This window comes from Pecten maximus, chromosome 10 (genome assembly GCF_902652985.1).
Source record: "Pecten maximus chromosome 10, xPecMax1.1, whole genome shotgun sequence".
Taxonomy (NCBI): Eukaryota; Metazoa; Mollusca; class Bivalvia; order Pectinida; family Pectinidae; genus Pecten; species Pecten maximus.
Genome location: NC_047024.1, coordinates 9850061 through 9873851, shown reverse-complemented (window position 1 = coordinate 9873851; position 23791 = coordinate 9850061). Strand labels below are relative to the sequence as shown.

At 36.5% G+C, this 23791-nt stretch overlaps 2 protein-coding genes across 3 annotated transcripts in view; one reads left to right on the top strand and one right to left on the bottom strand.

Moving 5' to 3' along the window:
- The window catches only part of LOC117335989, a 29653-nt gene extending 15790 nt beyond the window's left edge, over window positions 1-13863 (top strand). Inside the window, 17 exon segments of the mRNA XM_033896295.1 lie at window positions 9-303; window positions 703-757; window positions 938-1016; window positions 1951-2013; window positions 2678-2789; window positions 4595-4756; window positions 5009-5218; window positions 5786-5878; window positions 6335-6477; window positions 6793-7739; window positions 8341-9584; window positions 9586-10017; window positions 10167-10277; window positions 10618-10781; window positions 11154-11394; window positions 11774-11860; window positions 12206-13863. Of these exon segments, the coding sequence (XP_033752186.1) occupies window positions 9-303; window positions 703-757; window positions 938-1016; window positions 1951-2013; window positions 2678-2789; window positions 4595-4756; window positions 5009-5218; window positions 5786-5878; window positions 6335-6477; window positions 6793-7739; window positions 8341-9584; window positions 9586-10017; window positions 10167-10277; window positions 10618-10781; window positions 11154-11394; window positions 11774-11860; window positions 12206-13318 (5551 nt within the window). The 3' untranslated portion in view covers window positions 13319-13863.
- Window positions 13864-19352: 5489 nt separating this feature from the next.
- The window catches only part of LOC117336126, a 15081-nt gene continuing 10642 nt past the window's right edge, over window positions 19353-23791 (bottom strand). For both annotated transcript variants that reach the window (XM_033896506.1, XM_033896508.1), the window contains exons 3-8: window positions 23470-23679; window positions 22295-22432; window positions 21639-21699; window positions 21134-21201; window positions 20451-20542; window positions 19353-19960 (exon numbers count right to left, since the gene is read on the bottom strand). In XM_033896506.1, coding sequence (XP_033752397.1) covers window positions 19771-19960; window positions 20451-20542; window positions 21134-21201; window positions 21639-21699; window positions 22295-22432; window positions 23470-23679 — 759 coding nt within the window. In that variant the 3' untranslated portion in view covers window positions 19353-19770. The remainder of the gene's footprint in view (window positions 19961-20450; window positions 20543-21133; window positions 21202-21638; window positions 21700-22294; window positions 22433-23469; window positions 23680-23791) is intronic.

The following is a 23791-nucleotide window of genomic DNA, read 5'->3' as shown; positions in this document are numbered from 1 at the left end:
TATTTTAGACATAGTTGGTGTACAAAGTCAGATGGGTCCCTGCTACTATTCTATCTAGACGTGGCCCAAAAATTCTTCAGTGGGTCTTTTCAATTCAAACACGACCTTGAACAATCCTACGAACAATGTGTGTATTGCCTGTTTGGTCACCCTAACAAGAAGGGGCGTGCCCGTCATCTGATGGACCACAACGCTGCCCAGATAGACCTCACATGGGACAGTGCTCAGAAGATCTTTGAGTACTTTAAACCCAATTCTGTACCAGAGTTTGATAGCTATAAGGCAGACGCTGTGTCAGCAGATGTAAGACATATTTACAGTTCACTCATATACCTTGATAATAACTCCATAAGTTACATAATAGTTTTGTATATAATAAGTCGCATTAGGATATATGTTATACAAAAGTTATCAATTTGACTAGGTATTTGAACCCTCTACTTCAAGTGTTTATGAAGTGTTGAAAAAGTCTCACTTGAATTCAGTTATCAAAAATTATATTTTTCTACAGTTTAAAATGAAAATAAGGGTACTTATTCAATAAATATCATGTTTCCTTATAATTGTTTTTGTGTCGCTGCATCAGTATAGTGGAATTGACACAGGGCAGTACTACACTAGCTTCAGTGTTGTTTCTTTTCCATTTGCAGCGTTGACAGACTTCTATCAATACAATATCACAATTTGAATATTTCATTGTAGGTTGAATCCCTCCTGAAAAGAATTGCACAGTTAGTTCCAGATTCAGAAAAGCCCGGTAAGATTTGAAACAAGCATATTGATATTTACGTCACTTTTACAATGTCTCACGTTTGGTCAGCAATTTTGTGTAACCAATTAATATACATCAACATTCAACTGCAAATTGAAATTTGACCAATTGTGCAAATGTAATGAAAGTTCTTTTATAATCAAATCCATAATATTTTATTTACAGCAAAACTGATGGAAAATTTGCAGGATTACATAGAGGGTAACACCAATATTCCACCTACACCTGACACCAAACATCTGTCGTAAGTATTACATACAGTAAAGCACCAATATCTGTCATACATTGAGGGTAACACTGATATTCCACCTACACCTGACACCAAACATCTGTCATACATTGAGGGTAACACCAATATTCTACCTACACCTGACACCAAACATCTGTCGTAAGTATTACATACAGTAAAGCACCAATATCTGTCGTACATTGAGGGTAACACCAATATTCCACCTACACCTGACGCCTAACATCTGTCATAAGTATTACATTGAAGCACCAATATACCATCACGCACCAAATTGAAATATCTATTGTACATTGTGGCTAACACCAATATTCCATCTACGCCTGACACCAGACATCTGCCGTAAGTATTACATGCAGTGGAATACCAATATCTTTCGTACACGGAGGTGAACAACAATATCTACGCCTGACACCAGACCAAATGTCTGTTGTACATATAGGGTAACATTGGCATATAAAACATCTTGTTGAAACGAAATGTGGGTAACACAGCCACCTGACACCAACACCAACCATTATAAACTCATTAATACAAAATATCCTTACTTTTAGCTTTTTAAAGAGTTTACACACGAACTGTTAAGAAAAACTGATTATGTTGATTCACAGATCACAGACTTTCTGAAAAACAGGATATTATACTGTATAGTTGTTAAATTTAACGAGGCTTATATTTCATGGTTATCCTAGTCAAGACTAGTTCGCTGTATTTTCGTGCTGTTTTTAATGGCCGCAAACATAGCGAAATGGAATCCCCAGTTAATTTTACCAACAGTTATGATACAGTTACTTTTACAGTAGTATTCCTGATAAGAAAGTTGTCGCCATCTTGATCTAATTAATTGATGTTTCATGCCTGGTACTGTAAAGTTAAGTGTTGAGGTTAAGGTGTTTAAGATCAGTGTTACATATCACGACTTACATTACAGGACTGTTTCCAAGGAGTTGTACTACTTACTGGCCGACTACTATTTCAAGAACAAGGAACAGGCGTAAGTTTGATACTGATACTAAAAGTTGTGGTGTTGACCTCTGCTATAGCATTCGCCCTCTCTGTTGGCCTTTGATTTGACTTTAGGACTACTTGTTGTTAAATGAGGATTTTAAAATGTTGATAGATATATCACACAGGTTAGGTTGGTGTTACATGTGTGTATATTATAATATGTAGTCCAATTTCAATAAGGGGCCGCGGTGGCCGAGTGGTTAAGGTGTCCCGACACTTTAACACTAGCCCTCCACCTCATGGGTTGCGAGTTCGTAACCTACGTGGGGCAGTTGCCAGGTACTGACTGTAGGCCGGTGGTTTTCCTCCTGGTACTCCAGCTTTCCTCCACCTCCAAAACCTGGCACGTCCTTAAATGACCCTGGCTGTTAATAGGACGTTAAACAAAAACAAACCAAAACCAAAACCAATTTCAATAATGACCCAAAATCTAGCTATAAGCTTAAGTTTGCATTTGGCTCTAATTTTCATGATAGTGTGAGTAAGTAAGTATATTATTCACAAAATAAGCTCTAGTTATATACATGGTTGTATTGTGCTGTATACTTAGCTCATGTAATAAATATATGGATGAGATAAGTTATTGAAATTGATAGTTTTAATTGAGACATACAGACTGTAACTTACTGATGAACATCTTTGACACCCAGGAAAGCAGTGCGTTTCTACATGAGTGACATTTGTATGAATCCTACACGTCTGGACTCCTGGGCAGGGATGGGCCTCGCACGGATGAGTCAATTGGAACAAAAACTGAGTTCAGTAAGTAAAATGGCTTGTCAGTTATTTCTTCTCTGTTGATGTCCAATATTTATGATTGTTACTAGCTTGTCTTCTCAGAAATTAAATTTTCCTTAATTTCAAAAGTGACTGACTAAAAAGATTAAAGGTGGTCATTTCAACAGGTGTTCACCTGGACAGGTGGTCATTTCAACAGGTGGTGATTTCATTAGATTGCCACTTAGACAGGTGTCTATTCAAATATATCATTTGATTGAAAGCACAGAAATTTGATTATGATCATGACTTCTATAGATTATGCAACCTTAATATATTGTCGGATTTATTTACTAAATAAAGTATTTGATTGTTGTGGACTATTTATGTGTACAGGTAGAGACAGAAGAGTCACAGGTAATTAAATCACAGCAGTTTTCTGTGAAACGTCTGAAGTTAGCTTTTGGTTGAGTTCAGTGTTTTGTAACAGATCATGAGTGTTACTTTTATAGTTGGATTTGAATTGGAGTTTGTTTTCCGTGGACATTTTCAGAGCAGATTATGTTGCATTCAAAAGTAATTAATACAATGTCTGTTCCATCAATTGATCTTCAGACAAACAGTGTGAAATATCTTAGATATCAGGGAAATGCATATACATGTATGTTGTAATATAATCGTAGCTATCATTTCAATTCCGAATATGAATTATATTGAGTAGTAGGTTGTATGAAGGGAAAACAGAAATTGCAAATTATGCGATGATACAAAATTAATCATAAAAATTATATTACTCAGAACGCAAATAATGACAATTGTATATTGTGTTCATTCCTAAACATGTGTCTTCATAATTATTGATTCTTGTATATTATTATGTTGTGTTTCATCAAATCTTCCGCAGATGTTAATACTAATATGTTAATTGCTGTTTACTAACTTGTTTTATGCTTCAATGGGTTATAAACAAGATATTAAGTGATTTATCTGAGATGAGTTGAATACTCGTCTCAAGATACTGTAAACGTTCACTTACAACATTCAGCTTCACACTAGACTAAGTGTAGAGTGTGCTTTAGCTGGGTTTTCAGTTCTATAACATGTCCCTGGTACCTCATCATTTACACTTACCCAGGTAATGTCCCATGCCTGGAGGAAACTTTTAGACTTTGACTTGAAACTGAAAGGTGTAATCACTTCTTAGACTAGATCATTCTGTTAAAATTGATTCTGCATTTTTTACCCTCAACCTGTTACTTGTTAAAGGGACATTCCTTTGTTTGAATAAAGTTTACGTTGTCAAAATTAAGTTATAATATTTACATTAATATGGCTGCTTTATTCTCAAGATAAACCAAAGTTCTTCGAGTTTAAGTCCTGAAAATTTTTAATTCGACCCGAAGTATCACTAATTACCGCAAAGACATACAGTATTTGTATACGATATGCTTTTTTCCTGTACATTTTGGTGTTTATTTCATTACATTTAGGCACAAACACTCATATCATCGTTCGGACATAGATTTCATCAATAGAAATTGTGCATGTTTCTGATGTCCAAACGAAGGAATGCCCCTTTAAAATCATATCTTTTTTGAAAGTCTGTATGGATCAGTTTTGAAGGCTGAAATTACGTATATTCTTTCCATGGAGGGCATTAATGTCTTATAGACATTTTCTAGTTTCAATATCAGGTTTGACATACATGTAAAAAGACCAAGGTTATACACTACTGGATGTATGGCCATTAACCTCCCATGAACATCCCATGACACAAACCCATTTATTTCCTTATCTTTCCTCATTGAAAGAAACTAATATTTGCATATTACTTTATTTGAAAATTTCAGACTGCCCTGAAAATGGATATGCCCATTTACCGGAAGTCTATTGGAGCTCTTAGATGTTTCCGGAGAGCTGTCGAAATTGATGATTCTAATGCCAAACTGTGGATAGAGTACGGGTCACTAGCATATCAGCTGCACTCCCACGCCTCACGCCAACTTAAATGGGTAAATAGGAATATTTTGCTGTAATTCCATATCTCCAGTAAAAAGGTTATTGTTGACATCTAAATGGAAAGATTCCATAAAAAGTATATATATCTCATATCAGTATTGTTAACTTTTTTCTTAAACTATATTTATATGCAGTGCAATTATAAATAATACCAAATATTAGCCACACTTGTGAAATATATTATTTGTAACTTTGATAATATTATTTCAATAATAGTAATTAAATATTGTTTATTTTCCTTTCAGAAAAACTGGTTTCCATTGACTGAGGAACTTGACCACATTGCCTCAGACAGTCGACAGGAAATGCTTCAGACAGCATTTAACTGTTACAAGAAAGCAAGCGAGTGTGAGAGTGATGAAAATGAGGAAGAATGGTTACAGCATTATATGATGGCGAAATGCCTGGAAAAGATGAGGAAACCTCCAAAGGAATATCTTGACCACTACAAAAAGGTACACAACTTGTAGGAATATCTTGGCCGTTACAAAAAGTACACATATTGTGGGATAAACTTAACCAGTAGAAATAAGTTCTCAACTTGGTGTGAATTGTAGGAATATCTTGACTATTACAAAAAGGTGTACAACTTGTTGAAATATTTCGACCATTACAGAAAGATACACAAGTTGTAGGAATACCTTGACCATTACAAACACAACTGTAGCTAGGAATATCTTGACCATTACAAAAAGGTGTACTACTTGTAGGAATACCTCAAACATTAAAAAATATACAAGTTTCATTAATTAGTAGGACACATTGATGCAGTTTACTAAATAAATGTATGCAACAAAGTCTTTTAAGATAAGTTAGACATTTATTAAATGAAGGAGGCTTGACAATTATTAGCCTTCCAATACCAAACAATGAACAGATGTTAGAAATATAGGATATTAGAAAACCTGATTCTGGCATATATTATATCTATCAAGACAAAGAATACTTCTGAATCATATCTACACAGGAATAGAGAAATTGTATAAAGCAGCAATTTTGTAAACACCTTGGTATCTCTACAGGCAGCAGAATACCTGTATGAGGAGAATGCTACATTCCCCAAGAAGATTGTCTATGCCTACACTACCCCACACCTGGCTGTGGAATCTCTCGAGGTAAAAAAAAACACTGTTCAACTTGACAATTTCAGTTTAGCATTAGAATAGATCACTTTGTGCTTTGTCAATTTGATATGTAATATATATTTTCTATAAAAAAGATTAAAATGGTTTATTGTAATACATCATTATGTTGGCTTATCAATATAATTAATAAAATACAATAACTTATAGCTCTGATTGGCTGAGACCTTTCAGTCTGTGATTTATGTCCTGTTGGTCTGCTTTTGTCTTCGTGGTGAATTTGTACTTGAAGTATTGCATACCTTTTTATTGCCTAGGCTATTTTCTGAATAGATGATTCTTGTACATACCTGTTTATTGCCTTTATATCAACTGTTTTCTGATTAGATGATTCTTGTGGTTTTTCCTCTGAGATTATGACATGTAATGTCAGACACTGCTAGCCTTCCTTATTTATTATTTCTGGTTTATTGTTAACTATCCTGACAGATTTTCTACCGTATCCACGTGTCCATCATGAAGCTTCTGCTGAAGAACAAAACCATACTGGAGTCGGACATGCAGCTATTTCAGCATTATATAACCGAGGCAGCCAACAGTCCATTTGCCCGATGTCAGGAGAAACGACAGATGTAAGTAAAGGGATGGGTCTGAACTATAGTACATGTCATTTGATAGGACTTTTGTTTAATGTCCCACATTAAAAACGCCAGGTCATGTATAGTAAATCGTGTCTGACCCATACATCTGTATCATTAACATGATATATTTCAATCCCTGTTAAAAGCATAGACTGGTTATTGCACTTTTAATACAAACAGGTTACACTTTTCACATAATGATATGTACTCCGGCTAATGATCTAAAACCATTCATAAGGTAAAATTATTTTATAAGAGAAAAAGACAATTATGTAAAATAAAATGGATGATAATGTCTTATTTCAGCACATCCACTTTAGATGGTTCAGTGTTACCTGTGAGTCAAGGAACTAAATCAGGAGGAAAGAAGTCAAAGGTCATGACAATGGACCACACATACTCTAAACAGAAAAATACAGTAGATGGTTCTGGCACTGACCCAACAACTTCTGATCTTGACCAGGCCATGACCTCCAAACCTGGTGCTATGGTTACACACAGAGAGGTCAAGGTTATTGATTCCTCTAAAGCTGCTGGGAGCATGATGGAATTATCTGCTGAAAATCTTGATGAACATTTGACTAAATCTGTTGAAAAGGATCCGGAGGAAGTCAGTTCGAGTGTGGCTAAGGAAAAGTCAGCTGAGCAAGGTCAAGGTGACACGGCTGTTGATGTATCTGAGGGGGATTGTTTTTTCTTAGATGAAGTCACTGGCATTGTAAAACAAACTTCCTTTGGTTTTGATGTGAAGGGGGAGTCACAAACAATGGATAAAGGTGATGGCGCTAATATAATGAAAGAAACCAAAGAGAAACCGGCTAACAAGACTAATGATAAATCTATGGAGGTGTGTAATACGGAAGACAAATCTAGTGATAATGCCATGGATGTGTCTGCTACAGAGGACAAACTCTTATCTGAAGACAAACTGGACGAGAAATACTTGGGGAAAGATGATGATTCTCTGTCCAAGTTGGATGAAGATGCTTTATTGTCGGACTCCTTACCACAAGACCGAGATATTCAGACGTCTGGTGAAGATAAAAAATCACATGACATCATTTCACAGGACAAAAGTCCTGATACCAAGTCTAGTCCTCACAAGGAAGCAGATGTTGATGGACAGGAGGATGAGAAATCCTACCATTCAGATGTAAGGGAATTAAGTCAAGGAAACGAGAGTATGGAATCTGAGACGAGGCAATATGGTGACATGAACCTGCCCGAGGACCAGGAGGCTGGACCACCCATTGGTATGTATTACACGACAACGACATCCTCAGAGATTATGAACACAAAATAGATTAACATTATATCACAACCAGTTTTAGATTTTATGTGCAGCATTTATAAGGTGATAGGGTAGTCATCAAAGCATCTCACATGAAACTGAATACTGATAATAATGTTTATAAATACCAATTTGTAGAAAATTGTTTGATAATACATGTATGAGATAACTATGTAGTGTGCACACTGGTGGATATATCTGACATTATCTGATATTAATGACTGACACTTAGAAAAATCAACTGAAAAATCATCTGAATATGACACATTTCTTTAGCTCAGACTGCAGGTCTGAATGCAGAATTTAATAGAATAATTTTCAAAGTACAAGGCGGAAGGAAGTATTGAGCATAAATGACAGCATTCTTGAAGTTCCACCTAAAATTATTTATAGGAAATACAATTCTTTGTTTTACTCATGTTGAAAAGTTGTGAAAGGATTTACAATGTACTTTCTAGAACAAAAGAAGTCAAATGGGAGCTCTTTTTAACTTTTCCTTTGCAATTGTAAAGTCTGACAAAATGTTTCGAAATTTGAGTTTTAATTTTGTTGTTTGGTTTCAGACCCCAGTGAGTTATCCCTATCCAAGGGACTGCGGGAGAGAATGGCCCAGGAATTAGAGGGCGATCTCATGTCAAAATCTGAGCAAGGCCCATCAACGGAAGGCTTGGAAACCGACTCCAAGAGTAGGAAGGATGAGAAATCTGAAGACAGCCTTTTTGATGATGAAGAATTGGGAGAAAGTTTGGATGATTCTTTCTTGTCGGATTCTTTTGACTCCATCCCTGATACACTGGGCTCACCTTCCAGATCAGTTGCTGATTCCTTGTCAAAATCTGGTGATTCTTTATCAAAGTCTGGTGGATTTTTGGCTCAGTTTAACCAGTTCTTATCAAAAAATATTATCCCTGATGATATAATATCAGAAAGTTCACCAGAGAAAAGTCTGAGTTCACCCATGAAAGCATCAAGGTCACAGTCACCCTCGTCCCAAATTTTAACATCAGACGCCGATACTGGACTGAAGGTTAGCTCACAGCAAGACACTATTAGCACTGTGAGTGTTAAGGAGGACCTGACATCTCTTTCTTCTTACCTTAGCTCAAAGCAGTCAACACAACATGAATCAACCAATCAGAATCAGGATAACAATGACACAGAGGACAAATATTTTGAAACAGTGTCAGCCAATCAAAATTTAGATAAGAAAGAACCATTATCAGTGGAAGAGAAGCTTAAAGATGATAAACAGACAATGGAGAGTGGAGTGAATGAAGTTGAAGGTAATATGGAGGTTGATCAGATTAAAGATTTGGATGGTGGAAAGAAGGAGGATAGTGGGGATGCCAGCGTTAACAAAGAAGAGGAAACCATGGCCATTTATAAAACAGGGAATTCCTCACAGAATCTGGGGAAAAGTGATGTAAGTTTGGAATCTAGAACCAGCCAAAGAGTGGACGATGAGAAAATGGATGTTACTGAATCCACATCCAGTCTAGGACAAAAAGTAGACAATGACAAAATGGATAGTAAAATCTGCCAAGGACAAAAGAAAGGGGATGAGACTATGGATGAAGGAAAGATATTGACAACAATGAACAAAGAACAAAAGACTGACAATGTAAATATGGATATAAGTAATACAATATCTACAGACAAGACAGGAAAAAAGGATGTCGATGAGAAAATGGATGTAGGAAAGATAGTGACAACAATAAACCAAGAACAAAAGGCCAACACAATGGATGTTAGTAACACAACAACAACAACAGACAAGACAGGGACAAAACGATGTCGGTGAGAAAATGGATGTTAACAACAGCACTGACCATCAGAAGTCAATGACTGATGATGTTAATACTGTAATTAGTTCAAAGTCTGAATCAAAAGAGGATGTGACATTGGCAAAGGAAACAGTAGTTAAATCTAAGGATGGAGAAGGGATCACCCCATTAGTAGATGGAAAAAGTGCTTCAGACGGTCTCAAAGATAAAAACACAAATGAAAAGGAGAGTAGCAAAGGGGTAGGAGAGGGTGTGAAAAAGGGAGTTAAAAAAGACAAAACAGGCCCGGAAAACACCAAGGGTAAAGGCAGTGACAAGCCAGGGAGTTCTAAGATGCACAAACAGCTGATAGAGCAGTGTATGGCAGCCCTGTGTTTGTGCCTGGCACGTTTCCCTACCCACTACAAGGCATTGTACAGACTGGCCTACACCTATATCCATTCTCCATACCACAAGGTAAACTCATTACAAGTAGAACAAAACTGCACATGTAACTCTTAACACTAAATATAACATCCTCGGCTTTGTACAATAAACTGTGACAGTTGTAATGAACAATTATGATTTATTGCAATTAAGAATTTATAATTTATTTTTTTACCCAGAATTTGCAGTATGCCCATGACCTATTGCTGGGCAACCCTGACTGGAAAATGATGGCACACATGCCCGCCCAGGGTCTGTTCGTAGACAGGAAACCAAACAACTTCTTCCAGGTACTGTATCTCCATATTCAGGTACATGTATATAACGTCGATTCCTACATAGAACCACACTGGATTACATAGTGAACATATAGCATGGGTTACATTTACCCCAAGTGAAGTTAATGTATGACATATTCATCATAATATATAAAGATCAAAATCCACGCCATTCTTCAAATTGCTGACATCAACCTTAAATGTTACAGATGATGTCAGGAAAAAAATGCTTGTTAAGAATTTTTCAAAAGTTCAATCTATAGAGGCTCGCAATTTACCCAATAGGAATGCATGACAGCTGTTTTTTTTTTTTTTTTATTCTAAATTGTATCTTGTAATCTTTGTTGGTCAGGGTGTGTGGAAGATTCCAGTAGATGAGATTGACAGGTCTGGCAGCTTCCCCTCACACCTGACTCGATCAGTCAAGCTTCTTCTCAAGGTTCTCAAGGAACAGAAGGATGTGCCCAAGCTGCATAGTGTCTTTCTCCAGCTCAACAGAGATCCAGACCCCGGAAAGTAATTATGCATTGCCTTTAGCTCAACAGAGGTTTCAAGTCATTCTTAATTGGGTGCATCATAATTGCTGTTGTACCTTGGTGTTAGACATCAGTGAAGATTATGTTTTGTTAAAACTTCTCTTTAAAAACTTGTTCAGTATCTTTATATTTAAGGAAATTAAACAGATTCTTTGTACAGATTTAAGATAATTAATAGATTCTTTGTACAGATACCATATATATACACCACTGTACACATTTCACTTTTGATCATTTGTTAGAATAAGTGGAATATTGTGTATGAAGACATAATGTAAATGCTGGTACAGAAAGTACATTGTGTGACATGGGTCAAGTTTGTGTTGCTAATATCCATGTTGTCCTATTGCAGAAAATACATGCGTGATGCGGAGAGGGTAAAGTTTGCACGTCTGGCTCACCAGTACTGTCTTGATGCCATCAGAGGACGCCTGCCAGATCTTCGTCGGTCTGAGAACCACACAAAGGCAGTAAAATGTCTGATGGAAGTGTATAAGGTCTACAATTACATCTCCTTTAAGATGGATATCAGTCAAACCATTGAGGCTAATGAACTGCTGGAGGACACCTTCAGTGCTGTCATGGGCAAAAAGGTAGGATTATATTTTTGGTTTAGGTTTAATTGATGTGTATCTGTCTGATTCAATTAAACAAACATCTAAGTTCCTTATGGAGTTCACGATATTTAGATATGTGAAATGTTTAAATTTTGTTGTGCATTTTTTTTGTTATTTCATATATTGAAACAAATATTCAAGGGAAATTATTTTTAAACGAATACAAAGTAGTAATTAGGTTAACTCAGGATAATTTGAGGTTATATGGGGATAACTTGAGGTTATGTGGGGATAACTTCAATGGCTATTGCACTATAGTTCAATTAAAAAAATTGTAGTTATTCCCAGAAAATCTAAACAAAACAGAAATTAAATCCTTAATTATTACTTCATGTTGTGACCTTGACCTTATTAGGTACTGGATGATGAGGAGGTTCTGGAACAGGCTATCCGCTTTTGTCAGGAGGAGGTGCAGCGCCACAAAGCTAGACAATACCAACCAGTAAGTGTCTTACATCTACAGCAAATCAACTCGATCCAAACATAATGAAAGAATGAAATTTAACTGACCATCAACCCAATTGAGTTGAATTTACACATTGTTTGGATTGAACTTATTTTCATAAAATAATCTGACATGTTTCAGTTTTGGCTAAACTTTTTTACTCAAATTTGGCTAAAGTTTTAACTTGAGGGCGCCGGTAGGGGACATGTATTGGTTTAGCAATACTGTACTCACAGAATGCTTGTATTTTTGAGGTTCCTGTGATACATGTGAGCATAGTGTTTTATGATTATGTAATAAACATGTTGATAGACCAATATTGAATCATTTCCTGTCTTCCAGCCTGCTGGGAAACCTGTCATGGACACATCTGGAAAAGATGGGAGTCAATCAGATTCCTCCTTTTTCTCACCTGAGAAACCAGTTTCCATACCTGCTAAAATGGGAGGTCAGAATCCAGGTGTATCAGTGATGGCTCAAGGATCTAAGGTATTGGAGAAGGAAAAGAAAGGTCCTATTTCCCCATTTCAGCAGAATTCCTACAAAACCATATCAGGACCTGATTCATCTATAGGAATTGTGAAACAACCAACAGGAAAGCCTGGAAGCCAAGGGTTAGGACAAGGGAAAACAACTGTCAGTGGTATATCAAAGATTATGCAGAAGGCTTCTCCCACTACACAGAAACCTAGTGTGATTTCCACAGTAAAGGCAAACATTCCCATGGAAAGATTTGTGGGTGAAGCAAAAAGCAAATCCCTACCAGTAAGTGGGAAAGGAGCTTCTGGTTTTAAGCCATATAATCCTAAGGATTCATCAGGACTCTCTCCTGTTATTACTCCAGTCACACCCCACATTGGGCTCTCCCCAAAGTTTGATTTCAGCAAGAAAGCTGATCCACCTACATCTCAACCTGTCAAAAAAGTTATAGAAGTAATCGAAATTTCATCATCTGATGATGAAAGTGATGTTAAGACAAGTAGTGGAGATAAAAGTAAGGGTGTCCTTCCAGTAGCTAAGGGAAGTAGTCCGGCCCAGAAAGGTGCAGCACGCATTGAAACTGGCGGGAGCATTGGCCCAACCCAGAAAAGTGAGAACTTACGAACCTTACTACAGGGTGGAGAATATCAGGCCATACCCCAACCCAGCATTATAGGCCCAGGAGGCAAAGGTGCTGTACAACCAAAGGGAGGTAACTTACCTACGCAAAGACCATATCCAACTGGAATAGTGTACAACAAGGGATCCAAAGATTCGCTAGGTAATCGGACAAAACCGTTACAGAGACCAGTGATTGCATCAGGTGGACAAAAGGGAAATAACTCTACTGGACATAAATTTGCTCAGCCCACCTTCACAGGAACATCCTGGATATGTAATGTATGGAGCAAAGGTTATGACACCATCACAACAACAGAAACCTTCTCCATCCTCACAGGAGAGTATAACAGATGATTCTGACTTATCAGAGAAAGAGGACAAAACATATGAACCGTCTGACGAGAGCAGTAGTGATGAAGAACAGTTTGGTCATAAGACTGTTAAAGGAAAGTCTCAGTCCTCCCCTCATTCTGCTGGAAGGTCGTCAAAATACAATGTACAGGTAGCAACGTCCCTCCAGGACATTGAACCGATCCGTATACTCAATGCTGAGACAGGACAAATAGTAGACTCTGATAGTCAGAAAAGTGACCTAGTTACTGACCCAGAAAAACTGTTCTTTGATGTCAAAGATTGGCTGGAAGATTTGTGAATGTGAAACAACACCTAACTATGTAAATTATCAGATCATGTTTATTATCAATCACCGATATGTACGAATGAAAAGTGCTGACAGTGAGTGGGGGCAAAATAGTGCTGTTTTAATTTATCATGATCCATGGTACCACTTTCACTGGTGGCCTGAAGCTGTTTTAACAAAAACATTCAAGTGAAATTAATATGTACCTTGGAAATACAATGGCTGATCTCAATAAATATACAGTGTTACTGAAACAGCACTTAGTATGTATCTTTATTTAAAATCAAACTTGACTAAAGAAAACATTTCATCGATTCCAACTGCCGAAATCTGACCAAATACTAAAGCAAATACCATATATTCTGTCAAGATCAGAGCTACACCCACTTTGACTGCTATCTTTCTGCACGATTACCTTTATCTTGTATTGAGTAAATCACAGGTACCTGTAGGATTGTATGCATTTCAAGTTATAATTAATTGTATGAGCTTTCTTTATTGATAGAACAGAACCCTTGCATTTTAAAGATGAATAACATAAAGTGGCAAGTCAGACACTTGAAGATATAAGTTTATCTATACTGTAGATAACAAGTTTATCTATACTGTAGATAACTGATCTTGTACACAAACATGTTCTAGTTAGATAAATGTGTTCAGGTTGTGGCAAATTACTTTTTACATGTCAAGATAAAATCTTTTAATGTATAAAAGATGATTAACTGAAAGACTGTTTTTGTTGGGTTTTATTTTTTTATTCCTTTTAGATATTGTTAGCTGGTCAAATCACCTTCCACTTGTGGTCCGTCCCACTTCAACCAATTTTTTTTTATTGCTGTAATTTCTGAGAAAATATATTAGGACAATGTTTTCCACAGAGCCTAGTTTGCCTTGAACGAGTTCATGTTTCAGGGTGCTTATTATATCAAAGACAATGTCACTGTTACGATTTATGTTTTAAAAGCTTATATTGGCAAGGTATACATGCGAGGAGATTTGTATCATTTACAATGCCTTTTTCTGCCTATGGGGAATCAGTCTCGTAGTAACTACATGTTCTAAAATTCGCTTTAGCTGTGTTTGAAATACTTCCTCCAAAGTAAGATCATGATCATTTGAGTATGATTATAGTAATACACATAATGTTAGATGAAAGATATCGGATATCTGTTTGGGGGGGGGATCCCTTAATACTTGCAAATGTCAGAATCCATGAGGTGCTGCATATTAGCCATTTTTTGAAATTTGAAAAATACCTATCCATACAACTTATGTTAAGAAATAGTGGTAACAATCTAGTTGAAAACCTGAATTGGGTTGCTTTTTGGCTTATTTGGTCATCTGATCAGGCTCTTGATCAATATGCACAGCTAGGTGGCACCAGATAGAATGCGAGAAAGATCAATCCAGAAATTGTTTTATAATAATATGATCAGTCTCAGAATTGAAAATTTATATGAAATTTGAGAAACATCTTTTTCATGCTTTCTGATAAACATTATACACATAATTATATAAAAACAAAAGTCCATTGAAAATGTGGGAGATTTATTACAACTGTACAAAACATGAGTATGTTACACAGAGTTAGCATCATCTGTTTTACAGCTTTTACATCTACAACAAATAATTTGTACAAACCTTAACATCATTATTATCTTTCATACCACATAACTTCCTCGATAATCCAGGGATTAACATCATTATCTTTCATACCACATAACTTCCTCGATAATCCAGGGATAAACATCATCATTATCTTCCATACCACATAACTTCCTCGATAATCCAGGGATAAACATCATCATTATCTTCCATACCACATAACTTCCTCGATAATCCAGGGATAAACATCATTATCTTTCATACCGCATAACTTCCTCGATAATCCAGGGATAAACATCATTATTATCGTTCATACCACATAACTTCCTCGATAATCCAGGGATAAACATCATTATCTTTCATACCACATAACTTCCTCGATAATCCAGGGATTAACATCATTATCTTTCATACCACATAACGTCGTCCATAATCCAGGGATAAACATCATTATTATCTTTCATACCACATAACGTCGTCGATAATCCAGGGATAAACATCATTATTATCTTTCATACCACATAACGTCGTCGATAATCCAGGGATAAACATCATTATTATCTTTCATACCACATAACGTCGTCGATAATCCAGGGATTAACATCATTATCTTTCATACCACATAACGTCGTCGATAATCCAGGGATAAACATCATTATTATCTTTCATACCACATAACGTCGTCGATAATCCAGGGATAAACATCATTATTATCTTTCATACCACATAACGTCGTCGATAATCCAGGGATAAACATCATTATTATCTTTCATACCACATAACGTCGTCGATAATCCAGGGATAAACATCATTATCTTTCATACCACATAACGTCCTCGATAATCCAGGGATTAACATCATTATCTTTCATACCACATAACATCCTCGATAATCCAAGGGTTAAGATCACATCAGAGAGTGTATGTGATCGTAACCCCTGGAGTATCCAGGATGACCACATAATTGCGAGCCTTGTAGGACTGTAAGTGTAATACACCTTGGTCAACCATCATATACTGCAATATTCAAAGGTAAAATAAGTTACTTGGTATGCATACCCGGGGTATTGTGCATTGAACATAGTAATGTGAAAGACAGTTGGATGAACTTATACCCTTAGTTCCCACCAACAGTAACAATTCACAGATAATATGTGGAAATACAACATCATGGCATACATACAATTAAATGATAGACATTTTCATTTCTGTTGGAACCTTTTGAGAAATTTAGTTACAAAGTCATTATAGACTAACCAAAATTTAGCAGTTTTTATCCCCGATTTTTGTAATGGTCTAATGTCAATAAGACTCCATATATGATTGGATCTCTACAGTTTATTGATATAATAGTCTTTGATATTAAACACATTTAGTTGAGTAAATATTAAAGATTAAAACGAGTATGATAGTTGGAGTTATCTCAGTAAATTTTTGACAGATACCAAGCACTTGCGAGATTCTATCGTATAGAATCTTCACAACTGTCATTGGCCGTTTTCGTTTTTGCGGCCCAAACGGACGGACCAGTTGGACCGGTGTTGTTCGTTTATGAAATAAAGACGGACCTGATGATTTTATATATATTTTCAGACAAGCCTTGACAAAGACTTTCAAGGCCTGTATTACATTTACAGGCCCGTCAAGATATATGTTTTAAATACCGTTTATCAGTTTTTTTTAGCGTATGCCAAATTTCGCGTTTTCTCTACAAAATGACACATTTTATTTTTAGCGTTTTTCATTTTTAGCGTTTTCAAAACGTGTACATATTGTAGTTCAAATTTTAGCATACATATGTTTCATATACAACAAAAACGAAGAAGTACAGTAATAATAATTGATCTACACGTTTGTTTGCTTCAGCAAACTCAGGTCTGTCCCTGACCGGATTTTCTTTGTCCTTCCGCATAACGGTTACAAATCGTAGCATGGCCATGTTTCACTTGGCAATGCCACTCTCGTTATGATTCCAAATAGATCTATATAAAGGACAAAATTATGGTCAACTTTGAGTACATTTTTTTTAGTTCAGTCGAGTCACGACCAATTAAGCACACCTGTATACGGCACGTGTAAACAGGTGATCGGTTCATGACAACACCCCTACAAGGGAGCTAACTCTTACTGTAAAATGTGACCAATTTTAGCGATATCTTATAATTCGCGACCGAGTCTGGTCGCGAAAATAGCAAAAATTAGACACTCGCTAAAAAACCCGATATACAGTATTACATTTAAAAACTGACGAACCGGTTTGTCCATATAAAGGAACAGGTCCATGATCGACTAATGAAAACGACCTCCTACAAAACTATTAAGGACTCTCATATATAGTTTCATTAAAACACAAAAACACACATCTCTGCATATGAAATGTTGCCAACTTGGTTGATTTTGTCAGGTCAACCTGATAATGGCTAAATAATGACCAACCAAAAAAACAATTACAGATTGAATCACCTGACATTTCATCACTTTTGATCAGAAATAACAATTTCAAAATCAATGTTTTGAAGCTTGAATAGTTAAAATAGTGTTTGCATATGGAATAGAATATATACAATGTACATGCAAACACATACATATGAAACAAGAGGCCCAATGGGCCTGTATCGCTCACCTGCCTCTACACAAAATTGCAGTTGATTGAGGTCATTTCTACAGATACTATGCTGATAACAACTTTATTTAAATATCAGAGTAAGCCAGGTTAATTCATGTCAATATATTTTCTAGTCCTTCATTCCAGCATACTATTGGCCTAAGATCGGTTCTTGGCGACTCTTGACTCTAAGCATGCTACAGACACACCCAATATCAAGTCCCTGGACCTCTTGGTTATTGAGAAGAAGTTGTTTGAATATTATAGCCTATTTGAACCATGTGACCTTGAATGAAGGTCAAGGTCATCTATTTGAACAAACTTGGTAGCCCTTCACCCCAGCATGCTACAGGCCCAATATCAAGTCCCTGGGCCTCTTGGTTATTGAGAAGAAGTCGTTAGAAGATTATAGCCTATTTGACCCATGTGACCTTGAATGAAGGTCAATGTCATTCATTTGAACAAACTTGGTAGCCCTTCATCCCAGCATGCTACAGGCCCAATATCAAGTCCCGGGGCCTCTTGGTTATAGAGGAGAAGTCGTTTGAAGATTATAGCCTATTTGACCCATGTGACCTTGAATGAAGGTCAAGGTCATCTATTTGAACAAACTTGGTAGCCCTTCACCCCAGCATGCTACAGGCCCAATATCAAGTCCCTGGGCCTCTTGGTTATTGAGAAGAAGTTGTTTGAAGATTATAGCCTATTTGACCCATGTGACCTTGAATGAAGGTCAATGTCATTCATTTGAACAAACTTGGTAGCCTTTCACCCCAGCATGCTACAGGCCCAATATCTAGTCCCTGGGCCTCTTGGTTATTGAGAAGAAGTTGTTTGAAGATTATAGCCTATTTGAACCATGTGACCTTGAATGAAGGTCAAGGTCATTCATTTGAACAAACTTGGTAGCCTTTCACCCCAGCATGCTACAGGCCCAATATCAAGTCCCTGGGCCTCTTGGTTATTGAGAAGAAGTCGTATGAAGATTATAGCCTATTTGACCCATGTGACCTTGAATGATGGTCAAGGTCATTTATTTGAACAAACTTGGTAGCCCTTCATCCCAGCATGCTACAGGCCCAATATCTAGTCCCTAGGCCTCTTGGTTATTGAGAAGAAGTTGTTTGAAGATTATAGCCTATTTGAACCATGTGACCTTGAATGAAGGTCAAGGTCATTCATTTGAACAAACTTGGTAGCCCTTCATCCCAGCATGCTACAGGCCCAATATCTAGTCCCTGGGCCTCTTGGTTATTGAGAAGAAGTCGTTTGAAGATTATAGCCTATTTGACCCATGTGACCTTGAATGAAGGTTAATGTCATTCATTTGAACAAACTTGGTAGCCCTTCACCCCAGCATGCTACAGGCCCAATATGAAGTTCCTTGGCCTCTTGGTTATTGAGAAGAAGTTGTTTAAATGAAAAAGTTGACGCCGGACGGACGGACGGACGGACGGCCGGACAGACGGACGGACGACGGACGCCGCACCATGGCATAAGCTCACTTGCCCTTCGGGCAGGTGAGCTAAAAACTATGTCTTCTTTTAGGGGTATCCCTTTTTATTTCTAACACGATATCGGATCACTACATGGCGGCAAAACTTCAGGGACATTTTTGTATATAGTGCTTGAAATGATTGGACTAGTTGCACCAGAGTTGTAGGACCAACCTAGTGATACATTGCCTTTATCTGGTGTGCATTAACAAAACAGTTCCACGCCTGCCATGTTGCTATTTGCAGGTCCATCTGGAATTCTGCCAGAAATGATGATTTAATGTAGAGTGACAGGTTTATCTGCAGAAGAAGCCCTCAAAGACATAGAAGTCCTACACTCTCGCATATAATCTTGCTTCGCAATCACATACACTATGTAATTGTTTTTTCGATGTACATGACACAAACCAATGGATTGAAATGCGAAATTTAGTACATGTGAAAATAGGAAAGTTTTAATCTCAACTGTTTGCGGCACGTTCAGAAAACATTTTATTAAATTTTTCACTGATCTGTTGTTCGTTCCTTTGTTTCCACTCCTTTCGTATTTTATCATCCATCATCCTCTGTCGCAGCTCACTGTTTTTTAGTGGTTTTATTGGAATGGCTCGAGCATCGTCATCATCATATATGTCAGAAAAAGTGTCGGTGCTGAAATGTAAGAAATATATAGGTGCATCAGAAAATCGGCGTGAATATTCACTGTAATACTTTGGACATGGATGGCATGTCAGTATCACCAATTTTGGGAACAGTTTTCAGGGCTGTTCTTAATTTCTAATGGTGAAAAAATAGCACAGAGTTCAGTTTTCCTAATTAAGAAATACCACTCTATACAATATTATATACATAGGTACAATCTACTAAATTTGATGTCAAACTTTCATTTTTGTCTTTTTTTCACATAAAGTCACATAAACAACATGTACTAATGGATTCCCAGACACAAGTATTAAGGTGTTTCAGACACAGTAATGCATCCAATATCACTTTGGCTTAAGTACACAGCATCCAATATCACTTTGGCTTAAGTACACAAATATTTCGGGAATCTAATTGCTATTTAGCATGCATTTCTCTACCTACCAAAACAAAGTGAGTATGGAGGTTTTAAAGGTTCTCATCAGACTGTGATACTTACTAAAAGTAGTGGTAGCCTATACAGTAATAGATGGTGAAGAAAACCATCATAAATGTGGTCAGAATGGAGTACATCATCACCGTGTCGGCACTCTGAAATAAAGTGTGGTAATGATCTATCATCATAAATTACTGTTATACTGCTTGAATTTCATTTTTCAAAAAGAGATGCTTCATTTTTATAAATATCTATTTACACTTGCCTTGATGTATAGATTAATTTTTTGTTCATGAACATACTCAACAGCAACAGAAGTTTAACGATAGTAAAATTTAAGTTATCTGTGAAGTAGTTCCTCAGAAGTCCATACACTGTATATATATACCATTTGGTTTATTTTGTTTAATGTCCTATCAACAGCCACTGTCATTTAAGGACGTGCCAGGTTTTGGAGGTGGAGGAAAGCCAGAGTACCCCGAGAAAAACCACCGGCCTTTGGTCAGTACCAGGCAACTGCCCCACGTAGGTTACGAACTCGCAACCAAGAGGTGGAGGACTAGTGATAAAGTGTCGGTACACCTTAACCACTCGGCCACCATGGCTCCTTATGTACCAATCCTGATAAATATTTCCCTTGCCTGTTTAGTTTGTATTGTAAATTTTGATTGACAACAATTTTGTAGCTCCTTTATCATTATATTTGACTCACTGATTTTGTAGCTCCATCATTAAGCATTACTCACCTGTTTTTTAGGTCCATCATAATAAAGTTTACAAGTCAGGTAGTGACATACTGAGCCATTCAGCCATCCTAAATGTACAATATAGGAAATGATTAGTCTGACATATGACGATATGTGTATATACATTTGACACATACATTTGACACATGCATACTTCGGAATCGATCTCGCACAAGAAATTCCAACATACATCAATACCAATGATTTTGAAAAATCTGATTTTGTTTAGATTACTTCATAAATGATACACGGTTCTTCTCTTACTCCTACTACTCCACTGCGGTATATTTTGTGGTACCATACATATGACTAGAATTTCTTTGTTGATAATTTAAAATTGCAAATAGAATATATATATTAAGAAAATACGTTAGGTACTAATTAATTAGGTTAAACAGATTAAAGACTTTAAGAAATATCATCAACATTTTCATTAAATCTGCATGGTTTCACTGTGATGGTTGTTGGTATGATATTTAAAACTGACTGTGTACAGGACACTTACTATACAGCTCCTCCTTCTCCCTCCTTGTTAGACCATCAGGCATACACCGGCCCAAAATTCCCTTTAACAAAATTATAAATATTTTAAACATAATTAACTTTTTCATCATGTTTCTGAGAAGGTTTTTGAGTTAGTATATTCAGGGTAGAATTCAACAATTAAGGTAGAAATATAATCGATCTCCAAAACATTGATAAGGTAGAAATATAATCGATCTCCAAAACATTGATTCAGAAGTTGTGATCATCTATGTCTATGATGCAGCATATTTTTAGAAGGATAATTCTTGCACAAGAATGTAATTAGATGCGAATGTGAAGATTTAAGACGAGATAATCTACAAATGTATGTTAATGGTAAATACTGTCTTTAAAATAGCTATATGGTTGAATGTTTAACAAATGAGCAATTGATTATATAAATGTAATAAAAAATGGAAAGCTTCATTTGATTTAGACCTACCAGTCCAGAACCAGTTTTGGTCACTAAAAACATATTATTATGTCACTGATGTCTGTTCCTGAACTATAGTTATTCAATAGATTTTGATGAATGTAGCCAAAAATGATAATTATTTATGGTATACAAACCAGTAGTCAATAAAGCACTCTCATTTTTGTATGCGATAAATAAGTTTCTGGCAAGAAAAATCCTACCTCGCATCGTTCCCTCAATTCTGTCATGTCATCCTCCAGACACAGTGAGATGTCCCAGAAGTCGGCAACTTTTTGTCCAGACACAATGTCGCACCTTGTGATGTCACAGTAGTCCGCATAACAAATGGTATTCTCCCCCTTAAAACACAATTTGTAAGTACTACTGTATATTTTCTCCATGGTAAGGCTTTAAACATTTGCTCTTATTAAAGGTCACAACTTCTTTAAATTATCTCCCTTGATTCTGATATAAATATGAAATACAAAAAAAAAAATGTATAGGTATTGGAAAAGCTACATGGAAAAACAAAGATTTCACTGTAGAACTGCTTCTGGTAAAGTGATATTTTAAAGAAAAATGGGAATTAGGCTCACCACAGACTAATGAATGACTTGACTCCAGAATCAGGAAATACAGAGTTTAATACTCACAGAAATGAAAACATGTCTGCACATTTTGGGAGTCAGAATTAAGAGCAAGGTTAAGACCTCGCGCAGAAGCAACTAGGTTCAATCAGGGGAGATAACTCCCGATTTTCAATACAATATGTACAACATGAAATGGTGTGACACATGTAATGCGGCGTATTATCTACATGACAAGTCTTTTGTTGACATTGTGTGTCATGACCGGTAGTGAATAATAACGGAAATGTTGTACAAATTATGTGTTGGTGAAAGTAAGGGTACCGCCAGGGAAAACATGCATGTCGGGTATTTTGTTTACATTCTGTAGTCATAAAAATTGACGCATACCTCATAAGCAGACAGTGTTTTATTTTGATGTACGATGTAAGCCAAATTCAGTCTGCAGTTCAACATGTGTGAAAATATAAAATTAATTTTCATCATGACAAACCCATTAATGGCTCATTGTTTTATTTTTCTTCTATATTTTACGTTGTTAGTTTGCTTTTGTTTACAACATTAAATGGGAATGAGTCGTACACACTTTTTATGCGTAAACAAAAGTACAACAGTAATCCCATTCATAAAAAAGAAGTAGTTCCACTAGGTGGCCTGTTGCCACTGACTCCTCCAATCATTATCAAGTGCAGAGCATAATTCTCTTGCATAGAAGTATACCAGTATACCAAAAGAAAAATCTGACAAATCAGAAAGCAGCATTCTGCATACAAACAACAAAATATTCATTATAAATCTTTAAATCCTACCTCTGCAATGTACTCTGGATGGCGGTTATCAAAGTGCATGTCAATATAGAATTGTGAGATGAAGGCTTTTCCACATATGTTACACTTGTATCTGGACGATGACTCGATAAACACCTTCTCCTCCTGCATCATATAGACATCTCGCTTTGGACTCAATGGACAGCTCTCAGGCATCTTTGTCTTCAGTTCATCATAATGTGGTAATAATCTCTAAGGAAGAAGACATGTACAGGAAATCAGGTGTTGTTTCAATCTTAAAGACATCCCTTATATATATATACCATACCTACATGATTTAGCATCATATAGAATCTGGGTAACA